The following is a 19,322-nucleotide window of genomic DNA, read 5'->3' as shown; positions in this document are numbered from 1 at the left end:
ATTTTTATTTGCCTCAAAAAGTCTATTTTAACTGCTGAGGAGCATTTCCCTGTAAGTTAGATAAAAGCTTTGTTTTCTTTCCCTGGAGGCAAAAATAAAATGTAATTAGCGCTTATTCAAGGACTGCTTGTGAATTTTTCAGACTAGGACCTTTTGGATACTTCCATGTCTGTTAGCTATTTCCATCCCTCCAAAATACATGAGTTACAAAAAATGGTAAAACCAGAATTAATAACAAATTTGGCTTCTTGTTAACATCTCTGAAGGGTTGACGGGTAAGAACACTGATGAAAATGGCTACAGATTTAATTAACCCTGCTATCCTTTTTTCCCTTCATCAAGAATAAGGACTTAACGGCATGAGCTTGGCAATGCAAGAACGTAGAAACGAAGTCAGGCTGAATTGTACTCAGCGTGCAGGACGACTGCAGTACCGGAAACCCCAGGAAGAGACCGTAAACAGACACGGGAGGGTTTAACAGCCTTTTCTGCATTTGGCACCGTGACTTAAACTACTATTTTCTTCCATTTACCTATTTGGGATATTTTTATGAAGTGACTGCATATAATAATAATAATAATAATAATAATAAAAAACTTTCCCTTTAAGCATGTAATGTATAACAAAAACACATTAATGACCAGAAATAAAGTCTGCCATCTGCTAAGTCCTAACGGAAAAGTTCCGTCTTAGCATCCACGCTTGGCTTCTCATGCTCTGAGATGATTAGAAAAGTCTCTAAACACTGGCGAGGTCCCTTTTGGTGGCGTGACAGATGTACAAACAAGCGCGATGCTGTGAAAGAGTGAAGCTTTTCCTTATTCTCCACGTCAAGCTTATCGACTACTAACATTGAGCCTAACATCACCTTTGGCTAGGTAATTAAATTATTCAGGAATGAAAATCTTCTGTTTATTTAAATGAAGTGATAGTCAATATTTATTGATATTTACCAGAAACTTTTAAATAGATCCTGAAGAAGCTAAAAACGACACAGTTAAGTACAAACTGTCCTTTACCTTTATTGCTTGTATACACAAGGAATACATTATAAAACTCAGTGGGAAGAGGAAAAAATAATGGAAGAAAAAGTTACCTGCTTTAGTATTTTTAAGAATAATTTTGATAACTTCTTAGATCAACTTGCTTATCTGAAACAGAGCAAAACTACAATACAATCACAATATAATTCTAATAATCACAGCAATTATGCTTTCATTTTTAATTTTCTCTTCATAAAACATTAATGCTATAAAAATGAGGTTGATGACATCCCTATTTAAAAGACACATTGTACTGGTATCAAAATGTAGTTTATTTTAATACCAACTGAAAAAATAGAGCTTATATAGTCTATTATTTCAATGAAGTTTTATTATTACTTTTATTTTCAAAGTTGGTAGCAAAGTTACTGTTAACAATATAAATTTTTTCTTTATAAGTGAAATTCCTTTAAAAGTGTTGAAAGGCATTCTAGGATGGGCTTGCAAGGAAAATCAATCATTCCAATATTGATAAGTAGGATACTTGATGAGGTTTATTCCTTTAACTTCTTCACTAACTTGTCCTGATTTGTCAGGTTTTTTACTCATTTGGTATCGTAAAAGTAGTTTAGGCCTGAGCCTTTGAGCTGAAGCAATTATTTCCATTTTTCATTATTTCTCTTCAGTTTTTCAAATATACAGTAAAACAATACAATAATCACTGCAGGAAGGAATGCTCAGTTAAGCTGGATCATGTTCGTTTACCTTTTAATTTCATTTAAGGGGTATTAATATTAGAGTCATAATTATAAGCTTTACAGTTTCAGCACATGTACACGCAGTCACAGGATTTAACATCTTTATACCTTTTAGAAAAACGGTTCCCCTTTGTTCAATGTATCATAGCCAAATTTAAGTCTAAAGAAATACACTTCTGTTAAACACAGCGGCTGTCACTTACCTTAAGGTTTATGGATAAAGTTCAGTACTGATCCAAGGATGCTGGCATCAAAGCCCTCCCTCTCAACTATCCCTAACGTTTCTGCATTTCTATAATGTACCACCAATTATTCTAGATTTATAATACCCTGTCTTTAACTTGGTATATACCATCTTTTGGATAAAAAGATTATTGGTTGTTTGAGATGAGATACAAGAACAAAATCATTCTTGAGGTTCCACCTCGAAAAAAAGACGATGTTCGCTCATAGCAGCTAGTCTGACACCCCTGTTTTCCTTAGGCCAGCTTTCACACACGAGCATGCATATACAGCCACGGTCACTGCATCTGTTCTCAAGTTGAGAACTGCTGCTGATTCAAGTACAGATGCCCCCATGTGATGTAAGGAGACAGTTGAATTGCATGTCCACCATGAGAAAAGGAAAATAAACGATGAAACAAATGCAGCAAATATAGGCAGCTGGCATTCAGAACACGCCAAAAAGCTAACACTCATGAATTGTCATTATAAGGGTTTTTCTTTCCTAAAAAAAAAAAAGAAAGTCTTTCTTTGCATATTTTGAAATTTGAGGTCCCAGAGAATCATGAAGTGCCTTGCCGTTTCTGCTGCTGACTCCTGATGACCTCTAGTTGCTTCTTGCACTGCTGGTAGTAAGTTGAAAGGCTTTTGTTTTCATCCAAAAGCTTTTTATGTTCCTGTACCAGACGAGACGTATTTTGCTGGTCCTTTTCATCCTGGTCCAGTTCTGCAACTAGTTCCTGCCTAAAAACAAATACCACACATTACATAGGATGGAAATATCCCTACCTTAACAGCTGGTGATGAAAGCTCTAATTAATCAGAACTCTGACTCCGGGTCTGTCATTATACATGCCGCTGCTACTGACGGAGAAGGCAATGGCCCCCACTCCAGCACGCTTGCCTGGAGAATCCCATGGAATGAATACAAAGTACCACCCTTGCAATTACTTTTGAGAAAAACCAGTCTTTTACAGCTTGATAAACTTCTTTAAGTGCCTTTTATTTAGACGATATTATATATTAGTTCCTAAAGGGGCCCTACTAGAAACAACTGAATAACTAATGAAAGGCTCTCAAACAAAAATTTACTAGTAACATTTCTTAAAGTACTTAAAACAGATTAAAACTGTCATATTTTTTACAGTGTCCCTCAATTCATCCTGTGTTTTTCTCCAGCATAGAATTCTTCTTTCAAATGATTAAAGTATGGAAACAGTACAGCTTAAACATGTGACATAAGAAATATTTTTTCCTTAACATAAAGTGTGACAAAATTCCATAGTTCTACAGTTCATAAAGTCTAATATTTAACCTATTTAGCTTTACCTTTAAAATGTTAAACTGAATTCATCAAAATCATTGTATTAGAAAACTGTGAAAAAAACTTTTTTTCTCCCTTCTTGAAAGTACCATCATAAATCAGTGTCAAAGGAGTAAAATTTCATGAAGGTCATGTTCAAGAAAATGGAAATATTGTTTCTTAAGAATCTTAAGTAGAGAAGAACAGTAACGGGACTGTATTTCTTTAAAAGGGGAGAAAAGAAGTCTATTTCCCAGAGCAACGTGTGAGTATAGAACTCCTCAGAAAAACACTCAGAGGTGAAATAAAGCCCTCTAATGAGTCATTCTACTCTCAGAAACATACACCTGGAGAGACTGTATCTACAAAAATGTTTCTAAGATAAAGCACAACTAAACACTAGTAAATCAGATCATTTTACCTCTGTCTAAGGAAACAGTAAATCCACTTACCAATGAATCTAAACAGCTTTTAACTTTAAAATTCTGAGGACATAAAATACATGGTTAAGAGCATCTATTTATTTCCCTTATGTCTTGTTAATGTAATAAAATTCAGTCAAGAGTTCAGTTGTACATGGAAAATTAGCCAGGGGTGCTTAAAAAACATAAACATAGAAGATTCCTTAAAAAACTAGGAATAAAACCACCATATGACCCAGCAATCCCACTCCTAGGCATATACCCTGAGGAAACCAAAACTGAAAAAGACACATGTATCCCATTCACTGCAGCACTATTTACAATAGCTAGAACATGGAAGCAACCTAGATGTCCATTGACAGATGAATGGATAAAGAAGTTGTGGTACATATACACAATGGAATATTACTCAGTCATAAAAAGGAACACGTTTGAGTCAGTTCTGATGAGGTGGATGAACCTAGAACCTATCATACAGAGTGAAGTGAGTCAGAAAGAGAAAGATAAATATGGTATTCTAATGCATATATATATGGAATCTAGAAAAATGGTACTGAAGAATTTATTTACAGGGCAGCAATGGAGAAACACACAGTGAACAGACTTATGGACATGGGGAGAAGGGAGGAGAGGGGAGATGTATGCAGAGAGTAATGCAGAAACTCACATGACCACGTGTAAAGTAGAGAGCCAACAAGAGTCTGCTGTGTGGCTCAGGACACTCAAACAGGGGCTATGTTCCAACCTAGAAGGGTGGGACGGGCAGGGAGACGGAGGGAGGGGCAAGAGGGAGGGGATGTGTGTGTACTTAAGGCTGACTCATGGTGAGGTTTGACAGTAAACAGCCAAATTCTGTAAAGTGATTATCCATCAATAAAAAAAATAAAAAATAAAAACATAAACATAGAGAAAAGCTCCACATGAGAAATATACTTCATGACTAATTCTAAGAATGATGGTTTTCATGTCTTTAAACAATATTGCACCTTAGCACATTTTAAACTCCAAATACTCATGATTTACATTTACTCATAAATGAGAACTTACTTTCTCTGTAATAACAACGCGATTTCCGTCTGGACTTTCATGTATTCCTGTGCCATCTTACAATGCTGTTCAAACACTGCCATAGATTCTTTGGAGTTTGGGCATGGTGCTAGAGGCTGGAAATAAATCACAAATGTTAAAAACATAATTAAATCAAATATCAGTATCTAGCTTAGCGTTAAGACAGAGACTGTAATACGGCTTTTATAGCACTAAAGCAATGACGTTTTAAAAACAAGCGTTAAATAAACCAGGCCTAGAAAACCTCAGTGTTCTTTTGTCAGTGTTAACTCAGATCTTAAATTTACACTTGCTGTTTTCAAACTTTTTGAACTATGACTACAGTACTCCTGACCTCTGGTTTTACATTTCAGTTGCCAAACTTTATTATACTGAAAGATGCTTACAGTTCTCATACTCAGGCAGAGAAGTGTATTACTTATATTTCAGTCACCGTGAACATGCCAACGTATCACAAAATCTCTTAAGGAGAGATGAGCTTATACGAGTTTTAAATTTTAATACACTAACAATGAAGAGCCAAGACCTATTCTTGGCAGCTGAACAAAGATATGAGTACTTTAAAGTGATTGTTGGATTAGAAACATAGGATTTGGGCAATCTCACTGACTTAATTGAGAATCAATTATTTCAATCTGATTTTTAAAAGTTTAAGGAGGCCAACTGAAAGCATAAATAAATGCATACACAATGACAAATGAGAATACAACCACTAGCTTTAAAGACAAGCTTCTCTAAAAAGGAGAAAGGAGACTGCTGAGAAGGTGCTCCTTTACCTGTAGTTGGTGATCCAGTGTAAGGTAAGCCATTGGGATGGAATTATCTGATCCATTGGTATCTGGAATTACAGCATGGGTTTTATTTATTTTCTGTCATAAATAAGTAAAAACAAAAAGCAAGAAAGCAGATGATTGTTTTTCCTAGAGAAAAAAGTTATTGCTACTGGTAATTTTTGATTTCTAAAGGTAAACAGAGGACATCCAATTACAGATAACTGGAGTACAACCATACTCTCATGCCTACAATTTAAGCTGGCTATGAACTGAACACAATATATTAAAGCATGTAAGCCCTTGTTTAATTAAAATCAAAAACAGTCATATGGGACCTTTATATTTTAAATTCAGTCTTATGGACTCTACCTAATCAAGCCTCACAGTCCTTCTCTCCTTGATCATGTTAAGCTTACTATAAGGCTGTGTCAACTCTAGCAATTATCCGTGTTCCTTCCCAGGGAAAGGGGGAGAGCAAAAGGCACATTCTTTTCCAGAGGGTCATCCTCAATCAGCAAAGATCCTACCTCCAGCCGCCCGTCCCGCTCCTCGCAGTGGGTCACTGCAGAGAACGAGGGGGTTACTGACGGGAGCGCACTACACACGCGGACAGCAGGAGGTGTGACTCACCGTCACGTCAGAAAGCGGTTACAGGGCTAACTCCAGAAACCAACCAGCCGACTTACCAAAATATCTCAACACACAAGTTTTGTTTGTATTTCAAAAAGAGGTAAAATTGCTAGAGAAGCATGGGACACTGTCTTCCCAATATGAACGTGTATGCACATTTCCAGGAGCAGGAAGGATAACTGGGAGGCAATATAGACTTTCCTATTTCAGAAGCAGCTGCTTCCCCAGTACTAACAGAGAATAAATGAGTTAAGCAAGGGAGCTCTTCACACTTTCTCTGCTAAAGAGACTCTAGGAAAGAGTGGTGTAAACGAAGGCAAGGTCAGGATGACAGCAGGCACTTCCTCAAATACAATAAAAAACTAAGAGAGTCAGATGGTTCAATGACCTCCTAAGTTACTGCTGACTGGTATTCCAAATAATTCCAAAAGCTAAGCTAATTCAGAGCAGATGAGATAATGTATTTAAGATAATACTCAGTGCTAGCTAGTCTCTGGGGAGCACTTAACACATGGCGCTGGTTCTTCTTTTTTAACCATTGCCTTTGACACCAGGTGAAGAACTGGGAAAGAAGGGCAATTTAAGATATTCAAGTTTATATTTCAGATTTAAAAAGTCATGTTCAACTGTTGCTGTTGTTGAGTTGCTAAGTTGTGTGCTGGAGTGCAATAAAGAAGGAATAACAGAATATTGCCTTAGAGCCTTTACCCTAAAATCATATACTAATGCAAAGGCTTTCTTTGAAATAGCTAAACAAGAAATACATTTATTTCTCTGATGAAACCTCTCCCCACCCCCTACTATAGTTTCAAATAATGCCTCCACTGAATACTGCTTTTCACAAAATTAAACTTATTAAAAGTGATTTCCTCTGAACTTACTGGAAAAATTGTGTCTCAAAATTTCTTCAATTTAGTATTTCCACTCATCACTCTTTCTTAAATCTTTGATACTTCATATATCATATTTAATCAGTCCCCTATCCCCAATATGTATTTCAGAATTAAACGTATCAATGTTTCACAGTTTTCTGGGGGTTAAAAAAAAAAAAGTCAAGGATTGTGCTACTTTCAAACAATTTTAAAGCCCTCTGATGGTGAGAACTAAGGTCCTTTACTGCATTTCATCTGTTCTCTGAAACCAAGAAGTGAGATTTCACCTTCTCACTTAAATTGAAATTTAGCTTTCAGTTTCTGGTTACAAGGCTTCCCTTGTGGCTCAGCTGGTAAAGAATCTGCCTGCAATGCGGGAGACCTGGGTTCAATCCTGGGGTTGGGAAGATCTGCTGGAGAAGGGAAAGGCTACCCACTCCAGTATTCTGGCCTAGAGAATACCACGGACTACACAGTCCATGGGGTCCTAAAGAGTTGGACATGACTGAGCGACTTTCACTTTCTGGTTTTAAGACAGCAAGGTTATTCCATGAAAGTCTGTCTTATAATGTTTTAATTGCTGATCAAATCTAACCTCTTTTCCTGAATATCAGAACTCACAATACGCTGGTTAAGTTAGGTAAAACCTCCCTTCTTGTCTCTTAAACATAAAACTTATAACTATCTCATATTCTCTAACTATATGCTCCCTTCAACCGGAATGCTGTCCTCTCCTTTCTCTTTATGACTAAATAATAAACCTCATTTTTTTTAAAAAAAGTCACAGACTATGCCAGGTCTTATCTGTAACTATTAAAACACTCAGCTTACACTGTAAACGTAGCCGTTTGCTATACAGCATGATGAGTTTACTTTTAATGTGTCAGTACCATGACTCCAATCAGAATACAAACATGGGGCATGATTCATGCTTCAATCTTTGCAAAGTACTAGGAACAGGACCATCTCTTGAGTGAGTGTCCCCGCTGCCCCTGTGGCACCCTCTACTGGATCCAGGTATCTCTCTTCCTAGCTGCTCTTGGGCATGTCTTTCTTTACCCGCAATGTATCACAAGCAGAAACCCACTATTACAAGAGCACTATGCATTACAATTATTAATTATTTTGTTCTTTTTCTCTGAAAAACACAAAAAACTGCTGCTCTTTTAAATTAAAAAACCCAATTAATTAGGTTGTTTTAACTTAACGTATGCACTTCTACGTTTTTTTCTTGGTCAGTGGGCCTTGAAAGAAAAAGGTTTTACCTGTCTCTTCCATATAATTTATTCTGTTAGCTTCAGTATCAATATTTTTCTTAGAAACACTGCAAAGCTGAACTTTTTTATAAACTTAAATCAGATTCTCAATGTCTAAAATTATATTCAAAATTATTTAAAAATGATAACCACACATTTATAGTATATTTTACAGCAGAGATGAAACTTAGTTGATATTGCAACCTGGACTTATCTATGATGTCTAGCTATTGGTATTTTGTGGTATTTTAGGTTCCAGAAAAGGAACAAACAGAGATGGGAGTTGGAAGTAGAACACATGAAATGGAATCACAGCAGTTAAACGAGAGGGATGTAGGAGAACTCTGATTTTACACTCGTGAGCTTGCTATCTGCCCCACTTTGACTGGGATGTCTAGGTTAGTCCTGGCTGAGATGAGGAGACCCAGCAAATGCTGGAATGCCAGGGCAAGTCCACCCTCACTGAAGGATGTGTGAATCAAAAAGAGCTGATACCACCTGAACGCTAACAGTCAAATCTCTCAGGATCATTTCCCTGTCCCTTTTCGGAGGAGAAGCAGATCATGATAAACATGTGCTGAGTAGTGGTGAATGTTCTGGACGATCAGAGGCTGGGCTGCGATGGGGGTGAAATTTAGGAGTTTTTGCCACCACTAAATTTAAACTTTCTAAAACTAGGGAGTACATCCAAGGCTAAATATAGTTCTATCTTACATGACACAGAGAAAAGCCACCAAGTTAATTTTTTTAAATTACATTATGAACTTGACTATACTATGTCAGATATCTATAAATACTTATAAGCAGAATTTCAGTTTGTAAAGACAGAAAGCTGACTTTTTAATTTCAACTTAATTGCCATTATTAACACCATTGTTGATCTGATATAAAATCCCAAATGGTTTAGTTTCTCGAGGTCTAAGAGATCATCTTCCTTCTCTGACACAATAACATATAAATAATTTTCAGAGAAGAATATTGCTGCATATTTATCAAAGTATCCTCTTAATGCTAAAGTTAATTTTATTGTGACACATAATTTCCTGGTTACGCATAATGAAACTATTTCATTACTACCTTCAGACAGGCAGATTTTAATACGTATATTCTGATTTTGATCAGTTAAGTTATTCATGTTGGGAAGTTTTAATAACTCTTACAGGCCTTTAAAAATCTATTTAACAGACTATTTATGTAACTGAAATGAGGTCTCCCTCTCAGTTAAAAATGATTCAAAAGGTCAAAGGTCAGAAGATTTTTTTTTCTTACCAAGGTACACAAAATCTTGCATTTTTAAAACAAAACACTGAGATGAAGATGATTACTTTACCACCCTGTTTTTAGTTATTCAAAAGATGAGAGTTTACTACTATCATTACTACCAGAAGGATAGATTGTAATAGAAAAATCATACCGAAATACCAAGAATGGAGTATCTTCCTACTTAAAAAATCCCCAAACAAACCATCTTCAAAATATAGGTTTAGTATGGGGGGGTGGGGGGGAACCACATGAGGAAAAGTAGTTTCCGTCTTAGTATTCAAAAAGATATTTTAAAACTTATTGCTAAATATTCGATTTCATTAATAGGAAAATCTAAACTACAGTATAACACCAGTCTTTATAAACATTAGAGTAATCACATGATTAAATCAACATAAAATTCAACTTTATAATGAGGAAATAAACTGGTCACCTGTGGAATCATCAGGGGTCCATGGATGACTGCGAGCTGGCTTTTCTGAGGTTGGTCCTGAGGTAGTGATCATTCTGACGCTAGGACTGGATGACCTACTGCTCACCTGCAGGAAGAAATGACAGGAGGAACAAAGTGTGATTTTGATATAAAAACAAAAATAACAAGAGAAAATTTCCATTCTAAGGCAAAGGAAAGACTTCCATTTTTATCAGAAGAGGTTCTAAAACACTTGCAAGAAATCAAATAGATCCTCTGGGAATATTATATTAATATATGTATGCTAAAATTTTATATACATGCACACATAATACCTCTTAGAAACCAATAAGCTTGCAAGAAAGTAAGGGCAACGCTCTGAGACCAGAAATAAAGTCTTAAGCTTTACTGCTTAAGCTGCTAGCCCTGGGCACTTCCACTGAAACCCAATGGCCTGGAGCTTCTGTTCTGACTGCCTGCTATACTCAGAGGAACAGGCATAAAGTCTGGGGGCTTTGTACAAAGGTAGTAGGACTGGAGAACCTCTTGCTTAAAGCTAAAACCCAAGCAGGCTTCATTCTCAGTAAACTAGGAAACAAAACAGAACAACAAAACCTACCCTACAAAAGCGGTAACAAATAAATCTATCTCTTAAGTAGCAGCTCTGGGTACAGGGTAGAAAATGTATCTGCCATCAATCAATAAAAAATTTCCAAACTTGATGGAAGATATAACAAATTCCAACCATAACAAAGCCCAAGCAGAAAAAAATGAGGAGAAAACCTACATTACAAAGTTAAACACAGGCCATATTACAGTCAAATTCTAAAAAACAAAGACAAATAGAAGACAGTAAAATGTAGTCAGAGTGAAAAGATCATCCACGAAGGAGTACCAGTTAGATCCTCAACAGCAACACAGAAGACAGAAGTAGAATATGTTCAAACTGCTGAGAGAAAACAATTGTCAGCCTAGATTTGTTCAGTCATCAAAAATGGGAAGAATGAGGTCAAAATAACATTCTCAGATGAACAAAAACTGAGGTTACCACCCACAGACTCTTACCAAAAGAATTTACCATCATGGTGAGATATTCTGATACTCCTATGATATATAAAAGGGTCCAAAAACCAAACCATGCATATCACAGTAAAACCTGACCTTCATAAAAAGCAAGTTTAGTCTAAACATATTTATGAACCCTATGCTTAAAAAGGGATTGCCAGGTGGCACAGTGGTAAGGAATCTGCCTATCAATGCAGGAGACGTAAGAGATGCAGGTTTGATCCCTGGGTCGGGAAGATCCCCTGGAGGAGGGTATGGCAACCCACTCCAGTATTCTTGCCTGGAGAATCCCACAGACAGAGGAGCCTGGCAGGCTATAGCCCATAGGGCTGCAAAGAGTTGGACACAACTAAAGCGATTTAGCACGCGCACACACACACACGAAAGGGATTATGCATTCTTTTCAAGCACCCATGGAACACTTTTGCAAAATGATAAAAATGCTCACCAAGTGGCAGGTAACTAGGCTGTTGTAACCGTAAGATGGGATACACGAGTAGACTTGTAGCACCTAGCAATTCCTTTCCTAGTTCAAAATTACAGTTCTTTTACGAAACATACACAGTGACCAAGTCTGGTCACAAAGGTGTTTTTCTCTTTGGGTGTATTTACAGTCTCTTCAGACATGAACTCCAACTTGGGCCTGAAATGCTTTATATTACTCTTGAAGTCTGTGATTCCTCAAAAACACTAAAATCTACTGATCATGTGTACTTTTCTACTGGTCACTCCAGGATTAAGGAGATTGCCAAATACATCATATAATGAATAAAAACCACATACATGGCAAAGAACCATATAATAAAGACTCATTAAATAATAACACAAGCTTTTGGTATTCAGATGTAGGACTGGTGTTTAGGCTTACTTACCACTGATATATAAGAATGAAAATATACACGATAGAGAATGGTGATGAAATAATCAACTCTTATTTTTAGAATGCTGTTAACCTCTGTAAACAAATAGATATGACATTATTCCTCAGTCCTTTAACCTTCTTTGTCTGAAAGCCAAGACTTGATTTAATAAGAGTACAGTGATATGACCACAGTTATAATTTCTATTACAAATACAGAGCAATTTTTCTTCAGAGTGCTAGAAGAGGGTTTCAGTCAGCCTAATTTTATGTCAGTATTTTAAATATAAATATTTGTGACATATGAGAACCAGTATCAGTTGTGAGAAATTAAACAAGATAAAATACAAGATTAGGTTTACAAAGTATAAGAATAAATTCTGTACACTAAAAAAAAGGGTCACTGAATATGTGGTATTAAAACAAATAATACCACTTGAAACTAGTATGAATCATTATACTCCTTAAACTTAAATCTTTTCCAAGAGAATTCTTTGCTACTTTATTTCTTTCATCTCATCTCATGTGTACACTCATTTGTTCTACTTCAGATTTCCCAGGAGTTACAAAACTAAGAAATAAGGCTAATATTTTTAGGTCATCTCAAAACTGGTCTTTCTTCAAGGCTATAAGAAAAGCTATGACTTAAATTTAAATCCATAAATTAACTAAATCAGTCTTTATTATTTCAAGGAATGAGTATCTCAACAAATAACACAATATGCTAACGTTTGTATTAAAAAAAAAAACTAAAGAAATATTTAAAAGCAAACCATAACTATTTTTTGAATACCTGAAAAAATCCAAGGCATAAATCAGGACAGGTAATACTTGGATAATTTAAAAAAAGTATCAAACTGCTGGCAATTGAGTATCAAGGAAGTCTTATTTTTATAGTAGTTGTTTAAAAAAAAAAATCACTGATGGCCATAAATGCTCTGAAACTACTAAAACTCATTTAGGTTGCTCCTTCCTTCAAGACATTTACAATTTCCTTCAAGACATTTATAATTACTTTATTCTCAAAGAAACGGAAAAGTTCAGTAAGAGATATAGAGAAACCTGACTTACCACAAGGACTGGCTATGAAAGTAGTTATGAGGGTTCAGAAATGCCACACAGCAATTTAAGGCAGCAAAAGAATACTAAGCCAAATTTAAACTGCAGGGCGAATGACCATCAGTAGACATGAACCCAAATTGGACTCGGACCAAAACTTTATAAAAAGGAATTGGGAGTTATTTACAAACAAAAATAAAGCTTCGCTTTTTATGTCTCACCTGAAAGACTGGGAAAGTACTTTCATAAGTCAAGAATCTACGGCCAGGGTTACTATTAGACTGACATCTGAAAGCTATTTAAAACCCTCAGGAATCATCTTAGTTGCTAAAATTATAGGAGCACAAAACACAGAGATTAAATGTTGATTTATATGATATTTTTGTGAAGTAACATCTGAAGCGCATAAATATTCAAAAGAAATGGGTATCAGTAGGTAATGTGGATTTACAAGGGTACTTACCCCATCATGATAATCACAAATTAATTAAATCTATACATGAAAGGATGTACTAAAAATATTCTTTTTAATCCAAAATTATGGGCTCACTCTAATTCTGGCTTCACCACAGTTTATTACAAGACAAATTTTAGAATTTTATTTTTCTTATATGGTCTTTAAATTCTCCAATAGGAAGGTATACTATGAATCAGGAATTATTTAGGAAATATAATTATGTAGGCTTCTGATTTAGAGCTTGAACAGAAAATTATTATTACAGACAGAAGAAATAGTATGAAAAATTGTATTCCTTAACTAAATAATGACAATGTATGATAATACATCTCTTGACATGTGATAGAAGGCCTTTAAAGCAGATGCTTTCTATAGTCTCTGTAGAGAAGCTTCCCTTATGATACAGAAAGAACAGAATGCCAATGGATTTTACATCTTTTCTAGTGGTAGTTTTGCTTTATTTTTCTGTAGTAATATCGTGAGAATAAGTGGTAAGAGACCTGGGAGGCAGCAGCATCCAAGCATGAACCAAGCATCTACTGGGTGTCTGGTACTTTCAGGGCTACAGGAACCTGGGGGCCGGACATCATGGCCCCCACTGGGAGATAACGTTGAAGCTCAGGGAAACGAAGGACTTACTCAAAGCCACCTATCAGGTCAGTAAAGGTAGATTCTTGAGTCCACATAAAAATTAGAATGTCTGGTTCTCTAAATAATCACAATCGTAATCTGTCACTGACTGCAGCACCCTCCAAGAGAAATCTTGAAAACAGATCTACAAATTTATTATCAAGGAGGATTAGCCTTGCTCAGAACTGTAGTACAGTAAAAACTGTCAATAAACAGTATTTAAATAGTTAGTGATGATGCAGACCAAACGAAGCCACAACACTTGAAACTGAAGGGGTCTAGGATTACTTCACCATGCACTGCATTCAGTTTTATATGCAAGACAGAACGAGAGAGTGTAGAGTTTGTGTGCTTTTGGAATCAGATCTGGATTCAAAACTTGATTATAGCAAATACTAGCCAGTGCCAAGGGAAGTAAGACTTAGGTAAGTTTCTCTAAGCCTCAGTCTATCTACCTTCAAAATGGGGAAAATAAAAAGTACCAAACTTTCAGGTTAAAATGTCAGTAACATACATTAAAGGCCTGACAGTAAAGGCACAAAATGGGCGCACAATAAATAAAAGGCAGCTGTCATCACTGAAGTTCTCCCGTTGATCTGGGCGAAGTCTTGAGCTCCTGGGAGACTGGGCTTCCTCGGTCTGCCAGTGTACCCTGGCCAGCGCCTACCACGGACGCACCTACCTCTGCTGCAGTGAGCTGGCTTCAGGATCTGTTGCGGTAAAGCAATGCACTCTCCCCAGGGCACGGTGGGGGTGTTTCCCCAAGGTTTTAGCAAGAGCTCACGAGAGGATTTAGGCTTTCGGCGAGTGACCTGAAGGAGGCCACAAGGAAGGAGGGGTTCACTCCGGCTTGGCTAAATGTCAGAAAGCAGTGGCCAGTCCACGGGGAGGGCAGGGCAGAGCAAGGGTCCAGCTGTTCCCTAGCAGAGCAGCGGCAGGCACTCACATCCGCCGCAAGAGGGCAGCGTTTGGTTTTCTGCGCGGGCACAGCGACCTTGCTTTCCATCTGTGCTTAGACCACATTGTAAAACGGCCCTGTTTGTCTCATTTTTCATGGTCTGAGTCATTTTGTCTATTGGTGTTCTGAGACAGACACTGTTTATTTCCAGCTTCTAACAACACCAAGGCTTTAGTATGAGATCAGTTCCTCAACATCAGGGGTGGCTTTTTTCTCAAATGGAGGCCAGATCCATTACATATGCTTAATCAGCTTCCTAAATTAATAAAAACCTCAGTTAATTTAAAAGTGAGATGGATGCTGTGTGGATGCAATCTTTCACATGAACATGACACAAGCACTTTTAATTAAGAAGCTTGCGATGTTCACCATTCCCCCTTCTCCATAGAAATGGCAGTACAAAAATCATCAATTTTAGTTGACAGATGAAAACTTTATGTGATTTTATTAAGGTCAATATTGAATCAAGAGTCAAAAGTAGAAACGCCTATTCCATCACTTTCCTCTGTGAGATATAATATTGAACTTCATCAGGAAACTCTCTTTTCCTCTGACGACTGTACTGGCTGGGCAAATACTTTTATGTTCTTTATCACCTTCCATGGCCAAAACAAACCAAAAAAATCCCTATGCATCTGTTTAATCACTGCTTAGCCAGACTTTAAAAAGAACTATACCTTCAATTTTGAAAATCCAGATTTGTATACTTTTCCTCTTCAAATAATGTTATTTTCATGAGTGATTAGAAAGATTTAATGGTTATTTATCATAAATAACATTTTCAGGGGAAAACGTTTTCACAGTATATTAGGATTACTATTTGTCATTCTCGTCCCTAACTGGATATTAGGCATTTTAAGGTTGTCATATGTAAGTAATTCTGAATGAGTGGAACAATTTTAACACTGGCTAGGCAACGGTTGTACAGAACCTGTTTCACAACAAATTTTACCACTGTATCAAACTCCCCCTTATTCTAAACCTCTGGAGTAGTCAGTGACAATTCACGCAAGTGTGCCTTAGTCCCAGGGCCGCACTGTCTCATGTGCATGTCAGTATACACGCACATGGTAATGATCAGTCTCAGGTCACACAGAATTTGTGAGCAAATAAGTAAGGTTTGGTGCAGTGAGGTCAGCCCTAAGATTCAGCGATGCCTTCATCCTAGAACACAGAGGAGAAGTACTCAGGTGCTCCTGAGCTGCCTTAGAGCAAGCCTCTCATTCCTAATCAAAGGGAGAATACTTGGCTAGAGTTTTTCATAACTGGAATGTCAATGGCAATAGTAAACAGCATTAAAAAAGCTGAGTTCATCAAACTTTTAAGGAATCAAAGCAAATACCAGATGTCAAGCTATCTATTACTAAATGCCCTGATTAATGCTTGAAGTATTTGAGGGGGAGAGAGTGGGAAATTTCATTCAAAAGTTCTGAGATTGCACAAAAGCAGATATATTGAAAAAGATGCTATTAAATTAATAAAATTAAGATTTAGGACCACTTAATATCATAATATATATTATTTTAAATGAGTCTATACATATATATTTTATGCATATATGTGTATATGCTTATATATGTGTATATGCTTATATATGTGTGCATATGCATATAGGTGTGCATATATGAATTTGAAGGTGTGTGTGGGCATTATGAGAAATATTTCCAGATATAAATGAAGATCAAAGACTATTATTATTTAAATATCTCAAGTAGTTTTTGTTAGTTAAGTTAGTTGATGGCTAGAAAAGACTTTCAAATTTTTATTAACAACTACAAAGAATCTCTAAAATTTCAAGCATGTTATAAAAAAGAAGTAATAATAAAACATCTTTTAAGATGAAAAGTACTAACACATTTTACCAGAAATTAAATCACACTGGTTATAACATATAATCCGGTAATTTTTTATGTGGTATTTTTACCACTTTAGATGCATGCTACAGTACTAAAATTTATTTTGGCACAACTGAAAGCTAATCAACAACAAAACCTTATAAATAGTTCTCACTTCATTTTATGAATATGATATAAACTACATATGTTAAAGTATTGATGTAAATAATAAACAAGGCAATGACTGCTACTTTTATATACTTGGTTGGTTAAAACTCTGCACCCGTTCAGTAACGGCTTAAACTGCAGCACTGTCTGGGACATCTTCAAAGAGGTAAGGCGAGTTTAGAAGAACATCCAGAAATACAAAGATGAATAAAACCCTTAACAACTGAGATAGACGGCCTGCTAGAGTTCATCCATCTGCTTAAATACTGTGTTCAGGATGTTTCACAAAAATGCAAACCTAGCGGATGCGACAAATTAAAAGATTAGTTACAGTCCACAAGGTGTGTGGGTGGCTGTGACCCCAGAGAAGTGACATCTTTACTGGGGGGATACTTAATCTCTTCAGTAAAGAGGAGGTTAAGACTAACGATACATTTTGGAGGACAATGTTAATGACAAATTGTTCCAAGTACAAAATCGAATACTTCCTTATTAAAGCACATATGAAAACCAGTTAACACACACACAGCACTATTGAATTAACCAGTCTCTTCTTAGATTCAAGTTAATAATGGCATCTATACGTTTTCCCCCTTACATATTTAAGTTGATGATAATGAATTTCTCCACTATTATTTTAGGTCAACTTATAAAACTTATTTTGCAGAGGATACATATTCCAGTTAGTTTTTGATTTGTGCCCATCACTAATCTTCAAAGACAGAGAATCTGGAGATTAAGTCTTACCTGACCAGGATCTGTCCCAGTAACAGTCAGGTCTTGGATGGATCTACGTCTTGGCTGCCCGTTGCCTTTTAAAAAAAATCAAAAAATTAAAATACTGAAATCTGTTCAGAGACAAGAAGGGTTTAACAGCTACAGTAGGAAGTTGGAATTTGTTGCTCCTTGGATCTACACAGAATGTGAGAAAAACAAGTGTTTATTGTTAAAAAAAGAGAAAGAAAGATGTAAGGAAAGAAAGAGAAACAGCTACAGTATTTTAACTCAAAAGCTGCTGGCTTACAATGAAGTGTGTCCTAATACAATAACCACTCCTACCACACAAGAGCTGCTGAATTCTCTTCCACCATCTTCTGTCATGTGTTTAAATAGATGAACGCTTGGGGGCTGGGGCTGATGACGGCATCTATTTCAAGGGCCTTACGTTAGTTTCTTCAGCAAGACAGCTAGCAAGTTGCGAGCCATGACTGGCTTTAACCAACAGCAGTACCTTGTTCGTTTCAGAGCTTAAAAGGATGCTTAGGCTTGAATTTATTGCACTGAGTCACACTTACCTAATCCCATTAGTCTTTGTCAGAATCTAGTAATTTATTATTTGTGAACAACAACTCTTAATTGCTAGTGGAGACGGATGACTCTCATTCTCAAATATACAGCTTGTTGAAATGGGCTAGTGTGTTAACCCTGCTTCAGGAACTTCCATGCCAAACGTAACTGAATTAAAAATCAGTTTATGAAAGAACTAGACAAATCTAAGTCTTCAGCAACATGGGGAGGGAGTGGGCGGTGAAGTGAACAATAGCTTCACTCAGCACTTCTATTTGGGAATAGGGCTGTTTACACAGTTATTTCTAAGATGAGCAATCAGCTGTCTAAAAGGAAACACCAAAATACTATTGAGTAACAGCTGACACAATAGTCAAAATTCTTTTGACTCTGAAGACTATATTATGTAATAGTGGGCAGCGCTCAGACCACGTCTCTAATAGTTGTGGCCTGATCAGCCGACAGAATTCATTCTTAAAATTTTTTATCTCCATAACTTTCATTATCTTATTTTAAACCAATCAGCAATAAATCCCAGCATCTTAATCAAGGTGACCTTACTATTTTGTACATACACTAAAAGGACTTTAAAACAGAAGAATAATGTTTAATGCAATAGTACGTGCAGTGAATATAAAAACTCAAATTTATAGTTATCCTAGAAAGTATAACTCTTTTGTATTTAAAGCTATGTTTTAGAATTCTTTGCATAATCTTAAAGTTACTTCACATTTCATTTTATTCCAAGCTCCAACTTTCAATTACAAATTGACGTAACAACAAACTGCACATTTATGGAATCAGGCACACTAAGCTATTTCTCTGAAAACTTTTAATTATCCCCATTTTCCTGAGGACAAAAAGGATCCCCACTACCATGACTAATGAGCAATTTCAGGCACATTTCATTCAACACAATCATTCTAAAATTAGCTGGGATGAGACAGGCTTGTAAAAGTGTCTGGAATTCTCTTTTCAGATTAGCAACATTTGTGAATCTGGGGAGCCACCCAGCACATGTGTCTGAAAATCATTACATCA

At 36.3% G+C, this 19,322-nt stretch overlaps 1 protein-coding gene across 4 annotated transcripts in view; it reads right to left on the bottom strand.

Annotated features, from left to right (window-relative positions):
* Window positions 1-1,003: 1,003 nt before the first annotated feature.
* The window catches only part of MAP3K7 (mitogen-activated protein kinase kinase kinase 7), a 60,208-nt gene continuing 41,889 nt past the window's right edge, over window positions 1,004-19,322 (bottom strand). For all 4 annotated transcript variants that reach the window (XM_043889879.1, XM_043889880.1, XM_043889881.1 and 1 more), the window contains 5 exons: window positions 17,742-17,806; window positions 9,985-10,090; window positions 5,534-5,595; window positions 4,737-4,852; window positions 1,004-2,708 (listed from right to left, as the gene is read on the bottom strand). In XM_043889879.1, the coding sequence (XP_043745814.1) occupies window positions 2,528-2,708; window positions 4,737-4,852; window positions 5,534-5,595; window positions 9,985-10,090; window positions 17,742-17,806 (530 nt within the window). In that variant the 3' untranslated portion in view covers window positions 1,004-2,527. The remainder of the gene's footprint in view (window positions 2,709-4,736; window positions 4,853-5,533; window positions 5,596-9,984; window positions 10,091-17,741; window positions 17,807-19,322) is intronic.

This window comes from Cervus elaphus, chromosome 28 (assembly GCF_910594005.1).
Source record: "Cervus elaphus chromosome 28, mCerEla1.1, whole genome shotgun sequence".
NCBI classification, from domain to species: Eukaryota; Metazoa; Chordata; class Mammalia; order Artiodactyla; family Cervidae; genus Cervus; species Cervus elaphus.
The sequence above is the reverse complement of the archived record's forward strand: the minus strand, read 5'-3'. Positions and strand labels throughout refer to the sequence as shown.